Here is a 26710-nt window from a genome sequence, read left to right as displayed (position 1 = left end):
CATTTTGCAAAGAGCACTGTGGCTGCAAAATGAGTATAGGTTAGCAAGGAGAACTTTGTGTGGGGGTTCAAGGAACAGGCCCAGTACGAAGGCTGTAGAGGAAGTGGTATCGCCAGGGGAGATCCACACTCCCAACGTAACAGGAAGGAATGAGAAAGGAGGAAAAAGACTGAGGCTGAGGGGGAGCCTGCAGGTTTCAGAGGGTGGAGGGAAGGCGGCTGAGAGACGGGGCAGCAGAAGTTCTGATTAGCAAAGGGATAAATGATCGCACCGGAGAAGGCGATGGCACCCCACTTCAGTACTCTTGCCTGGAAAAGCCCATGGACGGAGGAGCCTGGTAGGCTGCAGTCCATGGGGCCGCTAAGAGTGGGACACGACTGAACGACTTCACTTTCACTTTTCACGCATTGGAGAAGGAAATGGCAACCCACTCCAGTGTTCTTGCCTGGAGAATCCCAGGGACGGGGGAGCCTGGTGGGCTGCTGTCTTTGGGGTCGCACAGAGTCGGACACGACTGAAGTGACTTAGCAGCAGCAGCAGCAAATGATCGCACAGTAGCAGACTGAGGCTGGGGGGCTTGTGTGTCAGGCGTTAACCAATAAAACATAAGAGAATTGAGGAGCCTGAGGATCTGTCTGGCTCAACAGATTCCTAGAGGACAGCCATGGGGCGGGGGCAATGGCAGGCCCACAGGCTGGGCATCCTGCCTACTGCTATAAACGTGAACGCACCTGAGGCTAGCAAGCTGGCATCAGGGAACCAACTTTCAGTCTGGGGCAGCTGGCAAGCCCAAACCACAGCACTGATTCACTTGCAGGTTTCTGGAAACTTTTATGTTCTGACCACTGTAAATATGCTTAATGTCATAGCTGGAAAGGCTCAGGTCTCCAAAAGGCCTGAGACCAAAATAGAGTGCAGCTGGCCCAGGCCTGGCTGGACAGGGGCCTTCTAAGGCTGAGGGGACAGCTCAGCATCAGCAACACCCGAGGGGAGACTCAGCTCCAGGCCCCTCTGGCTGAAGGTCAATTACAAGGGCAAGATGCTTTCCATAATCAACATCACACACAGGTCTCACAGAGGGAAGGAATGTATGTAAAACAAAAAGTGGGGAAAGAAGAACATCTGGAACAAGGAAATGCCATTTTCACCTGCTTCTAATTACATCTAACAGTGGGGGAGGGGGCAGGGAGAAAGGGCTGTGGGAGCTGGAGGAAATGTTCTTAGCGGAACCACATCTTAAATCGCTCTCAGAACAGAGCCTTCAGAAAGCAGCCCAGCTCAAGGGAGTCTGAAGACTCAGGCTTATGGAGATGACATCAATGAACAGAAAATAAATTGCATTTGGCAAGCTGGTTGTTGCAAGCTGTGATAAACAAAGATGTCAAACTTGACCCTGGCTGCGGAGTTTCAGGAATTCCTTGCTCTGTTAGAATTTGCAGAGAGATGAGCTAGACTGGTGCTAATTCCTTAGTTGTTAAGAATGGGTCATATTTGTTGAGAAATTACTGTGTGCCAGACATAGTGGTGAGAGGTTTTATATCTATTACTCCTGAGAAACCTCATGAGCCCTCTTTAAAGGGCGGGGCAGGGGGGCGGGGTGGAGGGGGAACACAGCTCCTTTGCCGTAGGCTAAGGAGGGCCCTCGATGAGTGCTAATTCTCCTGATGAGTAGCTGTGCATCTGGTTAGGGACCAGGCCACAACAGGAAGAGTTCCAGAATCAACAGACCACTAAGTTAGAACATGATGTGCTTCTGAGGTCACTGGAGCCAAGGGTCTCTCCTAAGACGACGGGCCAGCTGTTCACCACCCATGGCTGTGTTTCCTACCAATCTGCCAGGAGTGGTGCTCCACTGTGTGTGGGCCAGACGACAGGACAGCTCGGGCCTCGGGAGCAGAGGATGAAAGGAGCCTTGGGCTTGCAAACAGTCGGCCTTATGCCAGACCTGGCTCTTTCACTGATAAGCTTCGGCGTCTCAGGCTGTCAACTGGGGGCCTCAGTTTCCTCATCAGAGAGTAGATGCAATAATATTTCGCTCACAGGGCGACGTGAGTGTGTCAGGCGATAATCACATCAAATGCCAGCACATCACAAGAACTGAGCATAAATGAACGAAAATGAAATCATTAAGCAAAATGGGGCACAGAAAGGCAAGCCGCGCTGAGCCCCCAGGGTCTGGGTGGAGACCAGTGCCACCTGTGCTCACATCTCTCGGGTCCCTCGATCCGTTCCCTACACCCAATCATGCATTCACCTCTAGCGACTGCATTCCCTCAGGGCATGGGGAGAGGGGGAGGATCTTGGTGCTCAGTGTCTCCTGGGCAGCCTCTGTCCAGTGGCTGACATACAACAGGAGGGAGAAAGCCTAGCTCCCTTGCTTCAGAGTAAGAGAACTCTGAAGTAGTACTTGAGCTCCAGAGCTCTGCTGAGCCTGAGGCCCCTGGAATCCCACTTTTGTTTCCCTCGTTCTCTTTCCCTATCCTGTCTCCTCACTTCTTTCCCCATCTCACCGGGAACACTTCCTTTAAAAAAAATCTTGTACCCACATCCTCATCTGAGGGTCTGCTTCTTGAAACTCTATCCTAAGACACCATCTGACTCCACCTGCAGGCTGACCTTCCCCCGTCCACTTAGAAAATGCCTTCCCTATTTGTTCAGGGGTCACTCCTTCCATGCAGCTTGTCCTAACCTCTTCAACTGAGGCTTTCCCAACACAAAACCACACTGTGGTGTGTGTATGTATGTGTGTGTGCTCAAGCATGTGCGTCTGCACACATGTGTGTACAGTGTTTACCTGTTTGTGCTATGGAAGTCTTGAGGCTAATTTTTTTTTTTCTCATTCATGTTTATTGGAGGTCCAGTTCGTGTCTAGTTAAAGAATCTGAAGGATGGGATAGCAGCCTTGCCCTAAAATACAGACTTCCATAGCAGTGGTTTCCTAGCTCCATAGAGCCCAGGGGTTTGATGAGGACATGCAGAGGCCCCTCAGAGAAAAGAGATACAAATGGGATGAGTTACAGGCACCCCACCTCTGACTCAACCAAAGCATATTTCAAGTTAGAAATGGGTTCTGTTGCTTGCAGAAATGATAATGATAAGCATGACGACAGCTGGAAACCACCGGTTGAGAGTAAACTGACCGTGACTCTTGGGGTTTTGAGGGAGGGAGAAGCTATTCTTCATTTGGTTCCTCCCATCCTTGACCATCTCTTTATGCAGTAGGCGTGTGTGTTTAGTCTCTCAGTCGTGTCTGACTCTTTGCAACCCCTTGGACTGTAGCCCATCAGGCTCCTCTGTCCATGGGATTTTTCAGGCAAGAATACTGCTGCTGCTGCTGCTAAGTCGCTTCAGTTGTGTCTGACTCTGTGCAACCCCATGGACTGCAGCCTACCAGGCTACTCCGTCCATGGGATTCTCCAGGCAAGAACACTGGAGTGAGTTGCCATTTCCTTCTCCCATGCACGAAAGTGAAAGTGAAGTCACTCAGTCGTGTCCAACTCTTAGCGACCCCATGGACTGCAGCCCACCAGGCTCCTCCGTCCATGGGATTTTCCGGGCAACAGTACTGGAGTGGGGTGCCATTGCCTTCTCCCAAGAATACTGCAGTGGGTTGCAATTTTCCTCCTCTAGTGGATCTTCCTGACCTAGGGATTGAACCCATGTCTCCTGCATTGCAGGTGGATTCTTTACTGGCTTCCCCATCAGGGAAGCCTTAGGCAACGGGAGCCACTATTAACTGACTGCCCATGTGGATGTACCAGGCGAGGGGCTTTGCATCAAGATGTCATTTGATCCCTCCAAACCCCTTAGGTCCAGTACTCTTGCCTGGAAAATCCCATGGACAGAGGAGCCTGGTAGGCTGAAGTCCATGGGGTCGCTAAGAGTCGGACACGACTGAGCAACTTCACTTTCACTTTTCACTTGCATGCACTGGAGAAGGAAATGGCAACCCACTCCAGTGTTCTTGCCTGGAGAATCCCAGGGACGGGGGAGCCTGGTGTGCTGCCATCTATGGGGTCGCACAGAGTCGGACACGACTGAAGTGACTTAGCAGCAGCAGCAGCAACCTCTTAGGACAGATACTCTACATGTGACTGGCACAGATTGCTAGACCTCTACCGATATAAATCTACCTGTCCAGTTCTATCTCCTTGGCCACCATCATTTCTAGCAAGTGATGATCACAACTTTCCTGTAGCCCCCTACAATCTACTGTCCACACAGTAGCCTGTGATTTTTAAAAAATATACATTGGATCATGCCATTCCCTGCTCAAAACAAATGCCTGCAACAGTTTCCCTTTATAACTGCCCCCTGGAGTTGTATGGTATGACCCTGCCTGTGTCTCCCGTCATGAATGTCTCCCTGTGTCTCTGTTATGGATGTCTTCACCACCCACCAGGTGCTGTGCCCTGCTGTTGCAGCCTTGAGCACGCCAAGCTGTTTGGGTCTTCACACAGCTCTCCCTCCTCTCTGGGACACTCTTCCCTGTGCTTGGCAAGCTAATTCCTCCTCACTCTCTAGATTTCCGCTTCTTTGGAGAAACATTCTTTAGATTTCCCTCAATCTAGAGCAGGTTACTCCCATGGAACTCGCCTCAGTTTGAAAACAAACAAACAAACACGCTGTTTTCTTCTCTTTTTACTGTCTGTTGCCCCCTCGTTAGCTCTGGGAGGGCCTGGACCGTGGCTGTTTGGTTCCCCATTGCATCCCCAGTGCCTCGTACATCGCCTGGCCCATAGCAAGCCCCCAGTACAGTATTCATCAAGTGAAACTTCAAATAGTGACAAACAGCAAACAACACTGGGGTTTTTCTAAGTTCCTTATGATTAGAGCTTAATTCTCACATGGGGTGGTGGGTGAAGGGAGAGACTGCCTACCATCTTCTGATGATGATAGAGAATGGAGGTGTCTCTCTTCTTCCTCCTACTTCTTGATGTAACAAGGAGAACTCTCTCGCTGGGTATAATGTAATTTAAACTATACTTTGGCATGTAAATAGTAAAGTACAAGCACAGTCTATTTGGTGACAGAAAACTGTCAGCTTGGTTCAAGATGCAGTGAACAACAAAGGAACTACAGGCGGAGCCTTCTGGAGCATCTCGTCTACCCCTCAGCTGACGCCTCTGGTTGAGATGTGCTGGTGTGCATTTGGCTTGGTGGGGGTAGTGGCAGGAAGCACAGTGGAGGGGAGATCTCCAGGGAGAAGAAACTAGCTTTCCCATGTTATAGATGTGAAAAGAGAGGCTCACAGAGCTCACCTGAAGCCTGCGGTCACACCACTGGGCCGTGAGGGGGACGGGATTTGAGGGCAGGCTCTTCTAATTCCAAAGGGGGAAATGCAGTGTTTCCTGTTCACAAAGAAAAGCCCAAACTAGAAGGACTGACTTCCCAGAAGGGTCAAGACTGGGAAATGAACTTGACCAGATTCAGAGAAAATGAAGCTGGAACTTGCTGGCCTGATCAGTTTGTTCATGAGAGGCAGGTTTATTCAGAAATGAAAGCAAGGCTGGAGCCGGGAGGCTCCATTCTAGAGTCTGGTTGAAACTGAGCAGGGAAGGCCCCCACTGGGGTGAGGAGAGCCGGGTCCAGTCAGGAGGCGCTGGCTGGGCCCCAAGGGAACCTGGCAATTTTAACAGAGAGACTTTAAAACCAGTCAGTGTCCGTTCCAGGGTGGACACTTGTACTTGTCAAGGACCTTTTATCCAAGATGGCCCAGTGCCCTCTTGTATGACTGAGTGGCTGCAGAGCAGAGAAAGGAGCATCTGGATGGGAATCAAAAGTTCCGGACCCTATCCTTGGCTCAGCGATGTGAGATCCAGGGCAAGTCGCCTCTTTTTCCTAAGCATCATAGGCTCTTTGTTCACTTGAGGAAAAAGTTTTGTGGTTCTAACTCAGGGAGGGCACAGTGGAGTCTCTGGGGACTTGTAAAAATTATGACCTGTCTCCCCACCTGTAGGGTAAGGGATGGTGATGTCAGAGGACTGTGGGAGGGAGGTGACCAGCTCTTTGGACATTTGGTTCCCGTGGCAGCAGGAGAAGGCCCCAGAAATTTGTCCTATTGAATCAGAAGTAGCTCATTCAAGCACGTTAATTCTTAAAGCCCAAAGCACAAACACTCCTCAACCGCCTATGGACAAAAATTTGCATGTTCTCTTATCAATGGAGCTGACAAAATGGTCTAAATGACTGAACAGAGACTAGCTCAGAAGAGAGTCTTCAATGAGCCAGGGATTAGATGGCCCCATGTTGCCTGGAGTGTTAGAGAAGCACGTGGGAGGGGATGCTCCTCACTTTTTAGCATCCTTCCAGTGCTGGGGAATCCTCCTATGGGTGAGTCTCAGGGTGAGGGGGAGGCTGTACTACAATAGCCAAAAATGCCAGCCACTTGCTCTTCCTGGGGTGCCTGGTTCTCCAGGGACAGGGGCCTAACCAGCTAGGGAGAGGCTCCCACATGACTCTAGAGCACGAGGCTGAGAGAAGCCAGGGAAGTAGTGCCCAGGGTACCATGCCAGGCTCTCCCTGGGGCCTGCCCCAACCTGTGGTCCTGGCCCTGCAGGTTTCTCACATCCCCAGTCAGGCTCTCCCACCTTGCTGGCGATTCTGAGAGCTACCCGATACCATTCTAATCCATTCTGCTTCTGCTAAAAGGAGACAGAATCAGTCTCTCCTGCTGGCACCTAGAATCTCAACCTGGTGCCCACTCCACATGGCAATGACTTATTTACCCATTTGTGGATTTCCATGATCATCACATATGTTGCTATTTCAAAGTATCGACAAAATAGATTTGCTCTGTAACTCACACAAGCCTCCCATATGGCCAAAGAAGGGTGTCTGGGATGGCAGCTCTCAGTAGCACAGCTGGTGTGCTGTAGAGTCTTGGTTTGCCCCCAGGGAGTTTCTAGCCTCAGCGGTTGGCAGCTCTCCCAGAAAAGTAGAAAGGGTTGGGTTGGACATAATAGGAAATTCAGTGTATTATATTGGCACCGTCAGCACTGAACATGGTCACTCAGACTTCATCCAGAATTCTCAGGTTTGAGTCTGTACAAAGCCAGGTAAGCTGGTGTGGTTGGTCTTGGACACATGGCTAACACTCCGCCCAGGAAGGGCACCTCAAATGTATTATTAATAAAAAAGGAAAATGCCTCAAACATCCAGGACGTATTTCTAGCTATTCACCCGTACGATCTGTAAAGCACTCCCCATACCATGGAATGAAAATAAAAGACACAATGAGTCCCAAGAAAATTATCTGTATTCCCTGTCAGTTGAATTTATCACCATGTACACTTTATGTGGTTAAAAACCGATTGCTTTCCTTTTCTCACCCACACCCTGCTCGCTACCAGCTGCAAATACACTTCCTGTTCATTCCAAGGCCATACAAATGTGGTGCCTGATCTCAAATCTTGTGAAATTTTGCCCGATTTAAATTTGGTGGCTAGCCTCTATGGAAAGTTCCTTTCCGATCGATGATTGACAGAGTGCCAGGCATTCAGAAGAATCACGCAGGGAGGAACATGTTTGTTCTAAAAAGGCAATCCTTTCTACTCAGAAAGGATTTATTTTTTCCTGCCAGGAAAGTTGAGAACAGATTGTGGTACTTCATCTTGGCTCATGTATTGAAAGGCAAAGTCATGGAAAGGAGAAAGATGGGGGCACTGTGGAATTCTGAAGGGTGTTCCTTTTTTCTTGGGAGCACGAGAAAAAAATCAGTTGAAAATGAGATCTCCTTCCAAAGAACTCTTGATAATGAAAATATCACCACAGTGCTCAAAATGGAAGAGTAGTTAATGGAAGCAGTATTTTGGGGGCGCACAGATGACTCAGAATCCAACAATGGGATGTCAGGCAATGTCTTTCTGGATCCCACAGCTCTATGTTTTAATCAAAGGCAATGCGCCCGTGATAGTTTTTTCATCTACCCAGGGGATTCCACCTGTAGGAAACCTGTTAATTACTTCCGTTAGCTCTTAATTGGGAACAGTGTGGTCTACCAGAACATTCCAAACCTCTCCTATTGGCCACGTATCTCATCCTATAAGCTTTTTAACTGGAGCTGTGACAATGCGCAGTGACTCTGCATTCTTTTTCACTCCCCAGGTGAAGGTCTGGACTGGCAGTTAAATGCCCAAATGGCAGGGAGGAAAAGACAAAAGCCAACTCCAGATATTTTGATCTCCAGAAACAGTGAGTCTAGGAGTGAAGGACTTCAGCATCATTCCACTCCATCCCATTCATTTCCTGTTATTTAAAATGACCAGGTGGACAATTTCTCGATGTGAGTCAAGGAATTTAAATCTGCCTCTGACAGTTCTACCCTGAACTGGGCATGGAATACCCACGCTTTGGGGTAGCTTTAACGTCCTCACAGATTCTTATTTCTTCTGTGCCAGCTGATGCTCTTGTCTTCTGCTCAGGACTGAGGGTTCATGGAGGTCTCAGGGATTTATTTTCTATATGTACCCTTCCTAGCCACCGTTTTATAAGAGTCTCTTTGCTGTGATCCCCATCCTAACATTTAGACATGTGGTGTCTCCCTTGTTACTAGAAAATAAATTAACATGTTTTTCTTTGCAAGCAAATAATCTTTGTGAATTTTTCACTTCTGTAAATTTGTCACAGCAATATTGACTCTTTCAAGAGAGGGTAAAGTCTTCCTGGAGAGAAGTAAATTCCAGGAAAAGGAGATGCAAAAAGCTAGCATTACCGCATAGCTTATTGGCAAAATCAGTTCAGAGGCTGCTGTTTTCCCTTTCTATGTACCTAGGACCTGAGTCTGGGTGTCAAAGGATGCACCTCCCCTCCCGCCCCTGAAAATAATAATGCAGCAAAAGTCCAAGGCCACCCCTTTCTCTCCTCTATCTGAATTCCCAGCTGTGACAACTCCCATCTTGAGGCTGCTTGCCAGCTACACTTCATAGAGGATATGGGGGCTAGGTAGAGAATGTTACTCAACCAACTCGTGTTTAAACACTGTTTATCCATGGAGCAATGGGATTGGGAAGGCAGATGAGGTTTCAGGAAAAGGTGTGAGAAAGATAAAAAATAGTCTTGGTTCTAGAATGGAAATGCAACAAGCGCTGTCAAGGGTACTTCCAGACAATTTCTCTTTTGGCTAGTCATGGCCAGGAGCTTTCACATAACAGCATCCTGGAGAAAAAGGCTATCACAATAAGAGCAGACCGCAGTTCCCCTTGCGGGGCCTGGAAGCCAAGGCAGGCAAGGTCATGGGTCTACCACAAAGCGGACATCTTGGCTTAGAGGCTGTCATTATCCTCAAATTCTAGCATTAAGTCTCCCAAGTCACCCAGATTCCTTCATCCTTGGAAGAGCGCTGTGTGTGGTGGTGGGGGGCCGAAGGGGGGCGTTGTACTCACCGTCATCTCCTCCGGGTTCCCACTGGCTACCTCCACCACTCTCAGGGAAGGGTCCACCTTCACCTTGGCGTGGGTCATGAACTGGATGACAGATGAACTGTCCTGAGGATGAAACAGTGTAACTCGCTGTAAGACTTTTCAGTCACAGTGACAGGGCCCTGAGATCCTAGGTGGAACTGAAATTCTAAGATTCCATGTAGATCAGACAGAAATTTCTATCACTGAATGAAGCAGAGATTTCCAGTCTCTCTCCTGAAGATTCTTTCATATCATAGTGGATGCTGAAAAGCTCTGGAGTTTTGCTGAGTCAACACATGCAGGCTTGTGTGCTGTGGTTTCCAAGCAGCAGGAGCCAGATATTTGGATCTTGGTATTGACATATTCCCCAAAGAGTAGAGAATAAATAAAACTGTTGAATTGTGTACGATAAATCTAGGTCTGGCCTTCCACAGAAGGCATCTGATTTACATTTCCCAAGCATCTTCCTGCCTTGACCACAACCCTCAAACTCTCCACATGAGTTCCTTTTAATTCCTTCTTTGCTCTTAAATGAAGCTTTTGCGGTGGGGGGTGGGGTGGGGGGGAGGTCAAAGCCCTTTAAGCGGGAAAGAGGGTACCAGACAGAGAGATGAGAAGGAGAAAGCATCTGACTTGTAATAAGTCAATGGTCTGACGAGAAAGGGGATGGGGGTGGTCGGGGGAGGTTCGTCCCAGGTAAGACTCGGGCAGAGCCCATCAGCCACTGTGGGTAGAAGCCTTAGTGTTGGGCTCAGATTTAAAGCCAACAATCCAGATAAAGAGAGAATGGCTCCAAGGCAGGGATGGAGAAGGAAGAAGAGAGGGGCTGGCAAAACTATGACTCAGGGAAGGGCCAGAACATCGAGCCAGTGGTCTAGATGGGGCTGCACTGACTATTGAGGGAGAGGCAGGCTGGCTCCCACTGTGGAAACAGGACAGACGGCCGAGCACTCTGCACCCCACATGTGGAGGCAGCTGGGCTCTGCCAGAAAGGTGTCCTTCTATATTTACTCAGGTTGCCTGCCACGCAAGGAGGCACATATTGATGCTAGCTTTGGCCCATGTCCGGTTAAATCTACCCCTGCAAAAGGAAAGAAGATAACTGTCTCTGCGGAAAACAGTTTCAAGGGGCTCAGCTCATCACTTCCAGAGAAACCACGAAGACCTTCTAGGGAGGACACCTGTGGAATTTCCCTGGGAGTTACACACTAATTATTGTCCTTTTAAAAACACCAATAAAACACATTTGAAATGCTTCTTAGAAGCTTGTCACTCAAAAACAAAAAAACAAAAACTGCTTCAGTGAGCTCATATTGAGCAGTAAGTAATTTTCTATGCAGCAATCTTTTACCAGTTCTGTAGATTTATGGTTTTATGCGTCTGGATATACTATCTCTTCAATCTTGGATCATCATTATCATCATCTTGAATATTGCTAATTACAATAATAATAATGATGACTGTCAAAGTTAAAGGCTGAGCAGATTAGGAGGCATGGAACAGATCTCCTGCAGTTGTAGAAAACAAACACTTTGAAAGAAATCGGAATCCTCAGATAATTTAAAAAAATCAGATTTTACATTTCAAATAAAAACTTGTTAAGGTCAAAGCAATTAAACTGCAAATTCCCTTGTCTGGGGCCTGACCTTCAGATCAAAGGGAAATAAACAGAAGCGGCAGCCCAGGTGAACCACAAGGCTGATGCTGCTCCGTGTCCTTAGGGAGGCGAGGAGCCCCTGGAGCCCCCAGGGAGGTGTGGCTGGCTTTGGGCCTGACAGAGGCTTAACTCCATCCCTGAGATTTCTGCTGGTTTCCGTAGAATATCTGCAAGGAAAATGGTCCTCCAACACCCACATACGACACCCCATGGCTTCCTGCTGTCTTGGGGTATAGACTGGGCTGGGGACAGCAGTCAGTGGGATATATTCCATGGTAAAGGGTTGCCACTGATCACAAGGAGAGAGATGCAGACACCAGGCCAGAGCTGGGGACAAGAAAGGCTTGAGGCTTTGTGATTCAGTACAAATGACTGACGTGCAAGCAGCAGCCATCTGGGCCGAGGGTGAAGAAGAAACGAGAGTGGCTTGCCACCATCAGAGCCATGTCAGGGCTCTGTCAACAGTGGAAGTGTGGCACAGGCAATAAAACTGTCACCAGGGCCACTTGTCAAGAAGAGGAACTGGATGGGTAAGTGTACAGAATCATAATCCCTCAACCTGAGCTGGGGACCCAGGCCAGGAAGGCACTTCCTGTGATGTAATATTCTGGAATCAAAGGGTGACCAGGGGTGGTTCATGTCGGGCCCTCTCCCAGCTCCACCCTTTTTAAAAGGAGAGAGAGCTACAACAGGGAAGCAGTGCCGTGCGTGTCCAACTTGCCCCTCATCAGTTTCCCTTCAAAGCACCCAGGGAGAGCAGAACCGTTGACAGCTCTCCACCAGCCAGAGACGGAAAGTGGGTAAAACATCCCATATCCCCCGTGCCTGTGGCTTATCAGGCCAACATGTTGCTGCCACGCCTAATTTAAAAAATAAGGCTGGAATGACTATTCTAAGGATATTCACTTATACACTGACAGTTTTATACAGACTGACACACAGTTTTTCCAAAGGAAAATAAAGAGAATCTCTGTGGATAACATGCCTATTTTATCTCCACATGATTGTTTTAAAATCAATTTGTTGGATGCAGCCTTTCATACTAAGAAGTGCTTATGAGAAAATAAATTACAGTGAATTTGTATGACTTTTTTTAACTACTTTTATAAACTCATAAGAGCAAAGTGATCTAAGACTCAATAGGTGGATTCTGTGAAACAAGATGTCATTTAAACAAGGGGTTGGCAATCTATGTTTCATGGGTCAAATCCACCCCTTTGCTGGTTTTTGTAAATAAACTTCTATTGAAACACAGTCACGCCCATTCATTTGAGTATGGTTTATGGCTGTTTTCACAACACGATGGCGGGGTTGAGCAATGGCAAGACATGTATAGCCCATAGGGCCTAAAAAACTTACTGTTGACCCTTTACAGAAAACCTTTGATCTAAAATGTGCAAGTTAAAGTCTGACAGTGACTTTTCTGATGGTCCAGAAGCTAAGACTCCGAGTTCCCAATGCAGGGGACTCGGGTTCGATCCCTGGCTGGGGAACTAGCTCCCACATGCTGCAACTAAGACCTGGCACAAGCAAATAAATAAAAAGTAAATATTAAAAAAAAAGTCTAAGAAACAACTGCACAAACAAAACATCTGGGGTTCTTGCTTAAAAAGAGATGCTGATTTGGTAAGGCCTGAGTGGAGTCCAGGATTCTCAGGTCTCAGAAGCTCCCAGGTGATGCTCACACTGCTGGTCCTTGGACCACACTTTGAATAACAAGGGTCTGGCATGTTTCCCTGGCATTCTTCTGAAGCAGAATTACCCGTGGTGCTGGCCAGGACAGTTTTAAAAGGGGCAGGTAGAGTTTTTCCTGAGGAAACCAATTCAAATGTTTTAAATGAACTCTGAGAGTACAGTTCTTCAGGACTTACCTTCTTCAGTATTTCTGTGTTCAGCAGCATATAAATGTCTATAGTACGACTTTCTTCTTTAGCGAGTGCACTAAGGTTACAGTGCATTGTTAGGCAAGAAATCCCTGTTTTTTCACAGTCCTGAGAAGAATAACCAGAGAATGGTCAAGCTGTATTAAGAACAAAGACAAGAGCACAACATTTACAGAATAGGCATTTATAGATACAGAACAGGTATTTATAGAACACAGCATTTATAGAACTGAGGCCTTTCTGCTGCTGCTGCTGCTGCTGCTAAGTCGCTCCAGTCGTGTCCAACTCTGTGCGACCCCATAGATGGCAGCCACCAGGCTCCCCCGTCCCTGGGATTCTCCAGGCAAGAACACTGGAGTGGGTTGCCATTTCCTTCTCCAATGCATGAAAGGGAAAAGTGAAAGTGAAGTCTTTCAGTCATGTCCGACTCCTAGTGACCCCACGGACTGCAGCCTACCAGGCTCCTCCGTCCATGGGATTTTTCAGGCAAGAGTACTGGAGTGGGTGCCACTGCCTTCTCCCGAGGCCTTTCTAGGCAGATGAAATCCATAGGAAGATGCAATCATTCCTTCTTGCCGCCAGAGGGCAATCAAAGGACTTCCTGTCCAGTGGGCACCAGAACACGCCTTCAAGTCAAATCTCACTGGTGTACCTTACCTCAAAACTGGATTTTGCAAGAAGAAAGCAGTGGATTTTGTTTGTTTTTATTTATTTTTTAAATTTATTTTTAATTGGAGGATAATGCTTTACGATGTTATGATGGTTTCTGCACAACAATGTGTATCAGCTGTGTGTATTCACATACACCCTCCCTCTTGAGTGTCCCTCCCATCCTCCCCATCCACCCCTTAGGCCATCAGAGAACACAGAGCTGAGCTCCTTGCACTATACAGCACTTCCCACTAGCTAGCTATTTTACACTTGGTAGTGTGTATACTGGCAACCCGCTCCAGTGTTCTTGCCTGGAGAATCCCAGGGACCGGGGAGCCTGGTGGGCTGCCGTCTATGGGGTCGCACAGAGTCCGACACGACTGAAGCGACTTAGCGCAGTAGCAGCAATGTGCACATATGTCGTGCGACTCTCTGCCCCACCGTCTCCTTCCCCTCTGTGTCCACAAGTCTGTTGTCTGTGTCTGCATCTCAATTTCTGCCCTGCAGATAGGTTCATCAGTACCATAAGATTTCAAATATATGCATTAATATATGATATTTATTTTTCTCTTTCTGACTTAACTTCACTCTGTATAACAGGCTCTAGGTTCCTCCTCACAACTGACTCAAATTCGCCCCTTTTTATGGCTAAGTAATATTCCATTGCATATATGTTCTACAACTTCTTTGTTTTGTTTTTTAAAGAGACACATTTAATATTTTGGGAACATCCCTCTTAAGAGTTTTGAACACAAGGTGTATTTCCTAGATTATGTGGTTTTTGCCTGGAAGTGAAAAATGTAATTTTATACCCATTGTTTATACTGGGCAAATTGGAGGGCTACAAAGTCACAAGACTCAAGAAACCACAGGAGTAAAGAAAAACATGTTTGACCAAGAAAACATATGAATTACAGCTAGGAACCTAAATTCCAAAGTTACAAAGGAAGAATTCTTTTGTGTTATAGGATTCAAAATGTGTGAATATACATTCATGATGTTTCACATATGGGGTAAAAATTTCAGCCAGATACAGAGCTGCATTTGTCAAACTACTAGATATCAATACATCTAACAGTTCTGAAAGCTGTTAAATAACAGTTGATCATCAGCATTATGTAAGTAAAAATATCCCAAACTTCCAAAAGGCCACTAGTCCTACTAATTCTACCGCCAAAAAAAAAGAGGAGGGAAATGTTAGTGAGATGTGCCATGGCTGTAATAAGGAACTGAAGAGATATAACCAAAGATGTGGAGAAAGGAGGCTTTGGAAAAGCATCTGATTCCACCTTTAACACCTACACTTTTAAAAAAGTTAAGGTGTAGCTTACATAGAGTAAACAGAATAAATCCAAAGGATCCATCTTGACATATCTTTATACACATTCATAACAGATCAAGATGAAGACCATGTCCTGCACCTAAGCAGAGTCCCTCATGCTCCTGCCTATCAATATTCCTCCAAAATTAACTGCTGTCCTGACCTCCACTGCCATTGACAGAGGTGCTATTTCTGAACTTCATGTAAGTAAAACACCATCTGTCTTTTATCTCTAGCTCCTTTCACTCAATATTATATCCATGAGATTTATTCATGTTGTTGGGGTGGCAGTTTTTATTGCTTGTAATAATCCAGTGTATGGGTACACTGCAACTGTTTACACTTTCTCCTGGCGATGGACATTTGGATCGTTCCCAGATTACTGTGAACATACCTGTCCATGTCTTTGGGGGATACAGGTACTCACTTCTCTTTGGGACATAGCTGGGAGTGGAACTACTAGGTCATAGATATGTTTAGTTTTAGTATATACTGACCAACAGTGGTATATGAAGTGGTTGGACGAGAACCATCACTCTTGATTAGACTCATACTACTGGGAGAAATGTATAACTTTGTACTTGGTGGGTTGCAAAGGTTTTCCCTTTGCCAGCCAATGGAATCTGAAATGTAAATTTAACACTTTGATAGAAACCTCAGGCTGAAAAAATAGGAGTTGACTACAGTCCTTGTGACTTTCTAAGCCAATTGATTCAAACCAGATTTGAGAAATAATGCCAAATAGAAAACTGGCTTCTCATCTCAGACTTGCCTTCCTAGTGAGGACCACCCATGTGAACCCAACGAGTAAGCAAATTCTTACCAAGACTTTTCTTCCCGACTTTGTGAAAAAAGCAAATATTGTATGGAAGATATTTTCTTGTTCTTGAGGGATGATGCAGGGGGTTGGGTTTTTCTGGAAAGAACAGTTTCCCTTCTCTTGGCCCACCTGAAAATGAAAAGAAATCTGGATGAGTGGTCCATCCCAAGAAAAGATCATGAGCCTTGACTCCCTTCAGAGGTGGTCACGGTGTAGCCCAAAGCCAACTGTTACCCTGGTCCATTCTCTAGGAGACAATAATGGCAGAAAATCTGAAAGGCAGACGTAGTAGCATCAACAAGGCCAAATACTAAAGAAAAGTGGATGCTGAGTCATGAAATGACTGAGATGCAATGGCACACAACACGCAAGTGAGATGTGACTAGGAAAGAGTAAGACTTAAGGAACTTTAAAACCAGCCTTACAGCAACTCTGAGATGAGTTCTTTGTCTGGATACAGAAAATGAGACTCAGGTTAAGTCATTTGCCAACAATCACACAGACCAGAACTCAGGTTTTGGACCTAGATCTTCTGAGGTCCAGCCTTCAGGCATGGTCCATGGCCAGAGGTTTTCAAACTATGCCCCATGGGACCCATAGGGTGCTGTGAAACCCCTTAGTGGATTTCCTAGCGAGGAGAAGGGGGCACCAAGCAGGACTGCTATGGGCCCCCATCTCTATTCCAACTAGAGCATCAACCACCTATAGTGTCATTTAAAACCAGGATTCTGCTACCAAAAAATAAAATAAAAATTGGGCAACCATTGCATTGGGTCATACAGGAGCTTATATGCCCAAGGAGCTCTTGTTGAATTACCTGATTTTGCTTCTGAGAGCTTTTGAGAGGCTAGTGGAAAAACAATGCTGAGCAACAGTGATGTTAAAAAAAAAATCAAAACAATAGTACAGTCTTCCATGTTGGTTTCTTTAAAAACAACTCTATTTTTGGTGCCTCAACTGGGGAAATATTGAAAAAAAGAGAAGCCTCCTTTATATATTATCATATCAAGTTGTTTGTATTTGAAGCCTTGACATGACTTAAGGTCAAGTCACAAAATTAATAGTAATTCATAATTAGGATTATGTTTACAATTGATTTTAGCCAGAATCATCTATTTAAACTACACTCTTCTATCTTTAATGCCTCTGAGTAAAATATAGTGTGTTTACATTGATTCAAGAATGCTTCAGCTTCTCATTTGTGGTAAGGTTTAAATTTTTAACATGGAAACTTCTAAGTTCAGCTAACAGTACTAATCTTTGGACAAAGAACTATAAAATCTCCAAATGTACTAAATAAATCTCTATTTTATCTTTGAACATGTATGCCTGGATTTACTATATATGCCTGAAGATAAATAAGATGAAGGTTTATTTCCTCAAATTAACTCTTAGAAAATAGTGTTACCTTTAAAACTTTCTTATACTTTGGGGACTCACTGTTCTTTATAATACATTGGTAGCCTTTCCCTTCTCCAGGGGATTTTCCCAACCCAGGGATCGAACCCAGGTCTCCTGCATTGCAGGTGGATTCTTTACCAGTTGAGCCACCAAGGAAGCCCAAGAATACTGGAGTGGGTAACTAATCCCTTCTCCAGGGGATCTTCCTAACCCAGGGATCAAACCCAGGTCTCCTGCATTGTAGGTGGATTCTTTACTAGCTGAGCTACCAGGCAAGCCCTTTGCTATACATGCCTGAAGATAATTAAGATGAAGGTTTATTTTCTCAAATTAACTTTCAGAGAATAGTGTTGCCTTTAAAAGTTGCTCATACTTTTGGGACTTACCCTTCTTTATAATACATTGCATTTTGCTTGGTTTTGGCCCTGTTCTGCAGCTTGCAGGGATATTAGTTCCCCAACCAAGAATTGAACCTGGGGCCACGACAGTGAAAGCCCCAAGTCCTAACCACGGACTTCCAGGGAACGAAAGGGACTTCAGTTCAGTTCAGTTCAGTTTAGTCGCTCAGTCGTGTCCAATTCTTTGCGACCCCATGAATTGCAGCACGCCAGGCCTCCCTGTCCATCAAACTCATGTCGCTCTTTAAAAGTATTTTGTAATTTGATACTCTCTCAATTGAAATCTGGGAAGATATACCAGCCTGAAATGGTCTCAATCAGAGTTGGTTCTGGATGCTTTTTGAGGTTACTAGAGGCAATTAATGGGAAGGAGGCAATGAGATTTAACATAGATGTGGACATTATTCTGGGGTGCAACTTTTTTAAGTTGTGATAAATATTTTAAAGTTCATTTTTAGAAAGCAAAACATTAGTTGCTTACGTTGTGAGAATTGTGAACATCATTTTCAAGACAAATGAGAAAAACAACTGTTGTAACATTATGCAAATGAGTCTTTGTGTCTAGCAATAGCATTTTAGCATCAAACACGAATTCAAAATGTTCTGCATTTCAAATAAATTAGATGAATTGAAGATGATATGCTTTGGAATACTGTCAACTTAAACAGTGGCTTTAATAATGCAATCCATTGATCTCAGAAGATGTACATCTGCATGAAATCATTTTGTGAAATGTGTGAATGAAAAGAATATAAATTAATCTAGTATTCTTTTATAATTTTCAGTGTGCAATACCTGATTAGGTTAAGTATTATAAGTAGGTATTTACTTTTATAACTTTTTTTAAAAATTAAGGTAAAATTTACATTCCCTAAAAATGCACAGATTTTAAGGATATAGTTTGATGAATTTTGACAAATGAAGTCATGCATATAACCACCATGCCAGGGAAGGGACAGAACATCCATTACTCCAGAAAGATTCCCTGACTCTTTTCCAGTCAATTCCCATCCCCCACCTCAAAGGCAATCACAGTTCTGATTCCTGTTAAGTTGGCCAAAAAACTTTGCTAAATTCACCTCTTTGGAAAAGTGGGGGATTGTGTTCTTTGGGGGTTGCTCTCTTTTTGGGTATACACAGCACCTCGCAGATGGAAAACATTTTGTTCGACCATGTGAGAACTTGAATGTGTGCTCATGTTAATTCCAATCATATTTCACTCGGAAGCATGTGGGTCCCTATTTTCCTGTTTGTCTTCAGTGGCCATTTGCTAAAAGGCTGTTGGAGGGACTGTCCTTCTGTAGCCCTGTAGCATTCACGTTCCCCTGTGGAGCTGACCAGGCTGGGCTCCTCAAAACACATTTCGTCTGGATTGAGAGTGACGGAACTCTGAGTCTTGCAGGATGCACCCGTTCCTAATTAAAATCAGGGTTGGGGCAGAGTTCCTCCTGGCTCCACAGTGGGTGATTCAGGTTTCTAGGCAGGGAGGGGAAGTGGTGGAGCAGAGCCCCAACTCAGCCAGATTCACTGTCATTCCCACAGGACACCAGCACCTTGGGGCAAGGTGCAGGGAACCACAGCAGGAGGAAGGAGGACCAACTTTGGCTCCAACGAATGGGGCAGAGACACAGCTCAGAGCTCTACCTTCCTTTGTCCCATTGGAGTCTCGGAGGGCCTGTGAAAAGGGTGATGATGGGGATGTGATGTGATCTGATGTGACATCTGATCTGCCCTAGGGGAATCTGGAGAAGGGAAGCAGAAGTTGAATTTCTGGTGAATGAAAATCTCAGCCAGTCGTACTCTGACTGTGGTTACATGGGAATCACTTCAACTGGGCAAAATGACAATTTTGGGGGAGGTTCAGGGTGGTCTCTCTCAAAGGAGAATAAAGGTTGCTCCGTGCTGCACAAGTCTGGTTCAGGCTAGCTAATCCGCTTGTAGACACTCCCTCAGCTAAAATGAGCAACTCAGGCCCTGGCTAGGGTCTTGAGGGTGAGGGACTGTTCCGTGTGCATGGATAGGACAGGTGTGACAGACATAACGGCACTCGACACTTGTGCAGCCCTTACTGCACACCCCTGTGAGCTGAGTGCAGTTACTGTTAGCATTTTACAGATGAGGAAGTTGACAGGCAAGGGGAGGCCATGTCTCCCAGAGGGCAGGCAGCAGAGCTGGGCTAGAGCACAGGTCATCTAGCTCCAGAGACCTTCTTGCAAACTTTTCTGCCTCTTAGGTCCAGAGGCTGAGGGTGGGGCTGGGTTGGGGGTCACGGAGGGATTAGGGGTGGAGATGGAGGGGGAGGGAAGCTATCCCTTCCTGTTCTTACCCAGGTCAAAGGGAAGGAACCATGAACCCAAAAGCCCAGAAATTTCAGAGTCCTCCATCTGACCCACTTCTGCTCCATGGGAGATAAAGTGCCTGCTGGCTGGGGGGCCAGGCCACTCCGTGCTGTCTCAGGCTGGAAGGGGAACAGAACATCCCGGAATGTTGTTTCTGGAAGGCAGCTCTAAGATCATGTGGTCCCGTGGCCTTGGCTGACAGATAAGGAACCAGAGGTCCCGAGTTCCGTGACTCGTCCAAGGTCACCTGATTGGTTGGTGGCAGCAAGCGGCACCCAGTGAAGGAATCCTCTGGCACAGATGTCCTGGGCCTTAGTTTCCTCATGTGTGAAATTAGGATGGTGGTCTACATGGTCACTGAGGTTGTCCCCAGTTGTTAATTATGCCCCTTGAGGATTCTCCTGCCTTTTCATTAGCACATGGAATCAGCTAGCCTCCTGCTACATAGATAAGCAATTACTCAGCACCCAGCCCCCACACCTGGGTTCTAACCACTCTCACTGGTGGTGAAGTCTTCAAGGGCAAGCAAGGTTTTCTTCTTGCAGACAATCCAAGTACCATGGCACTCATTTTCCAATGGCTTCATTTCTGTGGCTGACCAAGTGCCGGGAGCCGGCATATTGCATATTGAGTGCATATTGCATATTGAGTGCAGCACTTTTCAGGATCTGGAATAGCTCAACTGGAATTCTATCACTGCCGGTAGCCAGCGTGAGGAACTCCGCCCATGACAAAGGTCATGAGGAAGGAGGCTCGGCATACGCAAAGGCGGGATCGAGCTTCAGGAGTCCCCCTGGAAATTCTCGAGCATATACCCCCAAAACCAGAATCTGCCTACTTTCTGCTTTGTGCTTTCACCTACACCTCTGACTTTACGGGGGGCTGTCCCCCACTACCTCTCTGAAAAAAGTTAGCTTACAGCTCCAGTTAATAATTCCTGGGTGTGACAGTGTTTAACCTACAAACTCCTTTGGAAATCCTCTAGCCTGCCTGAATAGGTTTTTCCGGCCTCATGTGATTGTTCAGAGCCTCCCAACTGTGAGAGGCAGGAGATGTTCTAAACTGTCTAAACACAGATTCTTTTGAGTAGTTAAAAGATTGATTAGAAATTGTATTGGTGAAGGGATTTTCACTTGTTGGGCCAATGTTTGCTGCTAAGTTTCCATATCCCTTACCTGCTGTGTCCCTGGCAGTGTATTGGTTAATATAATTGGTGTAAATAGTAGCTTTAATGTTTGTAACCTGGGACCCTTGAGTTAATTCTTTTTCTTGTTGTAGCCCACCACACCTTTGCGCTGTAGGAATGCAACTTTATCTAATGCTTTTGGAGGGTGGCTCCTGACCAATCACCTTTAGAGAAAAATAAGTTTTCTGAAGAAAAGGTCTTAAAATGTTAACAGGCCTCCGGGCCAGAAGATGATGCAAATCACCTAAGCTTTTGCATATGATAAGTTTGCAGGAAGAAAGCCTGGTTTGCTGCAAGACTCTACCCCTTCCCCCATTATCCTCTGTGCATAACTTAAGGTATAAAAACTACTTTGAAAAATAAAGTGCGGGCCTTGTTCACCGAAACTTGGTCTCACCATGTCGTTCTTTCTCTTACCTTCTGGCTGAATTATTCAGCCTCTTTTCTGCACTAAATTTCCTCACTGAGCTATCCTTATTTCAGCCTCTTTTCTCCACTGAATTTCCTCACTGAGCTATCCTTATTTCAGCCTCTTTTCTTCACTGAATTTTACTGAGCTATCCTCATTCTATTACTCTTTATATCCTTAATTAACATTTAATTAAGCAATTGTTTCCTGATCTTCGCCTACGCCGTCTCTCCTTCGAATACCCTGGATCAGCCGGGGCTGGTCCCCGGCAACCAAGGACTCTGCGGCCATTGCCCCTGCTCAGCCCTGCCCACCCACTTCTCATCTATTTTCCAGACTATCTGACTCCAAACACTTCTCATGACACGGCCGCTCATGTCCTCAGGGAGCTGAAACAGGCCATATCTACTGGAATGTGAATAAAAGAACTTTACCAACACAGAAAAAAGGACAAGAGGACGTGGGACACAGTGTCAAGGCTGAATTTGGCCAAGGCGACTATTGAGGGTTTGCCGTTGCCATCTGGCCTCCACCTCTCGCCTGGTCCTGACCCCAAAGAAAACATTGTGCAAGTTGAAACCAAACACTGGTTGTGATTTGGGAAACTGTGAGGAGCCCAAGAGAACGTGGACATCATTTAGTGGCAGAGTTTCGGTCAGCCTCAGTCAGGGGAATCTTCGTGGTCAGAAGCCTCCAAGGGCACAGGCCTGTCCAAGGATGAAGTATCCTCAGTGTACTCTAGGTAGCTGGGCAAAACCTCATTCAAGATACTGGGTTTGAAGTATGAATTGAGCCTGACTCATGGGTAAAACATGGACGGAGGAGCCTGGTGGGCTGCAGTCCATGGGGTCGCGAAGAGTCAGACACGACTGAGCGACTTCCCTTTCACTTTTCACTTTCCTGCATTGGAGAAGGAAATGGCAACCCACTCCAGTGTTCTTGCCTGGAGAATCCCAGGGATGGGGGAGCCTGGTGGGCTGCCATCTATGGGGTCGCACAGAGTCGGACATGACTGAAGTGACTGAGCAGCTTAGCAGCATGGGTAAAATATTGAAAAAGGGAATTAACTCTCTGTCACCAGGTGTAAAAGGACATCTAGACTCCCTAGAGTGTGGTGATCTGATAAAAGGGCTGGAAGAAACAGGGCGTGTCCATGTTGTAGCCTCAAAAGAGCAGCCTGTACAAGGTGCTAACAGTAGGTGGCTGACTTAAGAGTGAGAGAGAGGACACAGGTGTCTCCCAGGTGCCCAGAACACAACGGCCTTAACAGAGTCCCTGTCCCTGGGCCTGGAGGGACAGGGAAGCCCTTCAACCTGTTTTCTAAGTCTTCCTGCTCCAGGCACATCACCTTGGAAACTGATTTTAGCTGCTTAAGGCCCCTTCTCCATGCTGAGTTCAGGTATAAATGGGAATAATACTAGCTAACATTGGGTGCTAGTCTACAGTTATGAAAGTGAAAGTTGATCAGTCGTGTCTGACTCTTTGCAATGCCATGGACCATACAGTCCATGGAATTCTCCAGGCCATAATACTGGAGTAGGTAGCCATTCCTTTCTCCAGGCTATCTTCCCAACCCAGGGATTGAACCCAGGTCTCCCGCATCGCAGGTGGATTCTTTACCATCTGAGCCAAGAGGGAAGCAAAGCTATGGGGTAGATTTAATCCTTGCAACACCCACTCACAGAGGGTGCTATTGTCAGTAGGTGACCATATGATTTATTGTCTAAATGGGGATATTTTTGAGAATGAAGTGGGGGAGTCAACCAGTCAGAACAGCAAGAAAGACCTGTATCAAGGGATGCACCAGGCAACCTGGGACATCTGGTCTCCTTAAGTTTCACTCTATGTTATTTACAGGTGAGAAAACTGAGGCCCGGAGAGGTTAAGGAAACTGTCATGTGCCTATCAGCTCTGACTGTGGAAGGAGCACCATCTCCAAAGTCCCCACCAGGCAAGATTGGGCACTTTCAGGGTGGTATGGCCGTAGATCAAAGTCCCCACCAGGATGCTCCCTCTCCAGCTTCACCTTCCTTGCATCCAGACTGCACACCCTCTGTCCCACTGTATCATGGCTTATCTTTCATTAGCCCTCAGAGCCGGGCTCCTATTGTGACTGTCAATCTTGCCTATGTCTCTTTTTCAACCAGCACGTTAGGCCCTGTCATGAACTGCACTCCTGACTCAGAGAAGGTGGCCCTGCAGGTAGATTTTAGAGGGTAAAGAAACTTCTAGAGAGTAAAGGGGACAGGGGAGAGGGGAACCGCACATGCAAAGGCGTGGAGGTACAAACAGGAAGCTTGGGTCTAGAGAGCCAGGGAGTTCAACATGGTCAAGCATTGGATGAACGGTGCTTGGGAGTAGTGATCAGAAATGAGGCAGGAGAGGTGGGCATGGACACAAAGGAAGACTTGTAGGCAAGTCACAGAGGCGGAGAGTGATCAGGAAGGTGGATTAACAGGTCTCAAAATTAAGGACAATTTTTAATCTCAGATATGTGGTATTATTGGTATATCTTTAGCAGGCTAATGAATGGATTTCCTCTTTCAACTGGTATCAGCCTCATTCCTTAACCATATTCCAAATGACTGGGTTCTAGGAATGGGAAGGGTCACCAGAGTGTCCCCAGCTTGATGCCCTCCCCCCAACCCTGGACATAGTACACAGGAAGTAAGAGAGAAACGGAAGGTTAAATTAATGGAGGAATAAATCCAGTGGAAACAGTTCTTCCCAGGAGCCACGCTTGGTGTCTTCACCAGTGTGGGTCTCAGGTGAAGTCTGGTCTAGAAACTATGTTTGTTGAGATGACTTGGATTAAAGGGGCCCATAGGTTCATTTTTCAAAATAACATGTGTTTCACGTTAACTCACATTTATCTGTTAATCACTGACTTTCTGTTTTCTGCTACATCCCAGGGCCGGTTTTCCGTATCGTGTGACACTGATCACAGCTGATGGCAACTGGGTAAACATGACCCATCCCCTGACTTACCACCTGCTCTTCTAAATTCACACGCCCCTTGAGCTTAAAAACCCAGAGAATGTTTTGAATGCCTACTCTGCTAATTCAATTACCTACTGCCTACTCTTGGAACAAAGATATCAGAAGATAACAAGTCCCTTCTCTGTCATAGAGGCTGAACACTGGCCACAATGGCTTTGGTAATATAAATTTTAAATTGAAACATTATTTCAATGTTCAAAATAAAAATAGTCCTCATAAAAGGATTGAGAAATGATAACTGGTTAACTGGCTAATTTAGCAGATCTAAGATGTTTACTACTAGAAAGATAAATAAAAGCTACACTTCCATTCAGCAAAATGTAAACTATGATAGTTTTCTATAGTCTGAAAGTGCCCTTAATATTCGGAGAAGGCAATGGCACCCCACTCCAGTACTCTTGCCTGGAAAATCCCATGGACGGAGAGGGGCCTGGAGGGCTTCAGTCCATGGGGTCGATAGGAGTCAGACACGACTGAGCGACTTCACTTTATTTTTTCACTTTCATGCATTGGAGAAGGAAATGGAAACCCACTCTAGTGTTCTTGCCTGGAGAATCCCAGGGACGGGGGAGCCTGGTGGGCTGCCATCTATGGGGTCACACAGAGTCGGACACGACTGAAGCGACTTAGCAGCAGCAGCAGCAACAGCCCTTAATATTATCCCTTATGTTAATCACATTGCTATGATTTTCTATTAAGTGTCTTGATATTCACCAAAGAACAGTGAAAGATGACAACAATTTAATAATAAATCCTAAGACAGATACTTTTATGTATCACCCTTCATTTCAAGACTCTGTATAATGTAGACCCAGAATAACCTAGCAGGGGTAGACGCTCAAAATCCCCATTTATTCACTCTGATTTCTCCAACTGCAATGACTTTTTAAAACAGGAGCAGAAAAACAGTGATAACCATCTTGTGTAGTTCCTTATAATGGTTATGCCCAGTTCTATGTTACTAATGTATTTGAAAGATTATGAACACAATTTGTGTGTGTGTGTGTGTGTGTTTGTGTGCATCATTTAAAGGTAGGAGTTGTCAAAGGCATCCTTTGGTAGACTTTTCTCAAGAGTTATGCATTCTTTTGCTTTGTGAAAGGGTCCCCTTGCTTATCAGTTCGGTAACTTATGATTTTCTGATATTTACCTCTGTGGGTAGCTACAGACTCCAATGTGTTCCTACAAATAGATGAAAAGCAACAGCACCTTGATGGTCACAACAGTACAAGGTAAGTTAACCTGAGGTTCTAGCTTTGGACGGGCCCTGCTAGCCCCACTCAGGTGAAGAGCTATGTTCTGGTTTCAAAATGAAATGGGTAAACGAGAATACAGAACAGCCGCCCATAAGTAATAGCTGGTTGACAGACCTGAAGAGCTGAAACAGAAGGAGCAAAAAATGTAACAATGACCTAGCGCCTTTTATTAGTAATTTCTAGAAGGGGAAAAGCAGAGACTCTAAAAAGCCTGGAAAGATCGTAACTTCAAGTCCAGATGTCTCCTCTCTTTCTAGTTGAAAATTATCTTCTAAATAAAAGACTTGCCTCCCCGACCCCCTCCCCGTCCCTTAAGGCCACTGTGAAAAGTGGTATTTGATCTGAAAGGTCAGCATGTTACTGAGACCAAAACTAAAACAGAAAATAAAGAGGCAAAGCCTCAAAACCAACATTCCAGAGGAAAGAAAGAGCACGTTCTGTTGTATAATTCTGACCTCTGTATGAATCTGCCATTATTTCATAAAAGATACCACTTCTTATGATAAAAGGCAATGAATTTTTCCCCACCAGCTCTAGGGTTTGGCTAAAACAATGGTATTTTTCACCATCCCCTGCGCCAATTTCCCCTGGTGTCACAGGCCAACATGCTGAAAAGTCAAGAGTGCAGGCCACCACTAAGGCTGCCCTGTGAAACAGGGTTCACTTACATTTAATCGGAGAAAGACAAGTCCCCATTCACCCCCCATGAGGCCCATTTCAAAGCTTCGGGATGGCCTTTTACTCGACTTAAAGTGCTGCAGATGGCATGTAGTTTCAGAGAAGCAGTGACACCAAAGAATTTCCAGATGTGGTCAGATTCTCTTTAGCAAAAAACTTAAGTATGCTATCTGAGCACTTGATGTGCATGCCAAAAATATTTTCCTTCCACAGATAATGAAACATTTTGGAAGCAGAATAGTCTGTTGATTTGGATAATAAATGAGTCAGTAGCCTCCATGTGGGACATAACATAGTCCCTGGAATTGTA

General features: G+C 45.8%; 1 protein-coding gene across 2 annotated transcripts in view; it reads right to left on the bottom strand.

Annotated features, from left to right (window-relative positions):
• ITGA9 (integrin subunit alpha 9) overlaps positions 1 to 26710 on the bottom strand; it is a 364186-nt gene that overhangs the window by 25512 nt on the left and 311964 nt on the right. For both annotated transcript variants that reach the window (XM_019984744.2, XM_070777085.1), the window contains 3 exons: positions 15737 to 15862; positions 12930 to 13049; positions 9384 to 9485 (listed from right to left, as the gene is read on the bottom strand). In XM_019984744.2, the coding sequence (XP_019840303.2) occupies positions 9384 to 9485; positions 12930 to 13049; positions 15737 to 15862 (348 nt within the window). The remainder of the gene's footprint in view (positions 1 to 9383; positions 9486 to 12929; positions 13050 to 15736; positions 15863 to 26710) is intronic.

Source organism: Bos indicus, chromosome 22, assembly GCF_029378745.1.
Source record: "Bos indicus isolate NIAB-ARS_2022 breed Sahiwal x Tharparkar chromosome 22, NIAB-ARS_B.indTharparkar_mat_pri_1.0, whole genome shotgun sequence".
NCBI lineage: Eukaryota > Metazoa > Chordata > Mammalia > Artiodactyla > Bovidae > Bos > Bos indicus.
The sequence above is the reverse complement of the archived record's forward strand: the minus strand, read 5'-3'. Positions and strand labels throughout refer to the sequence as shown.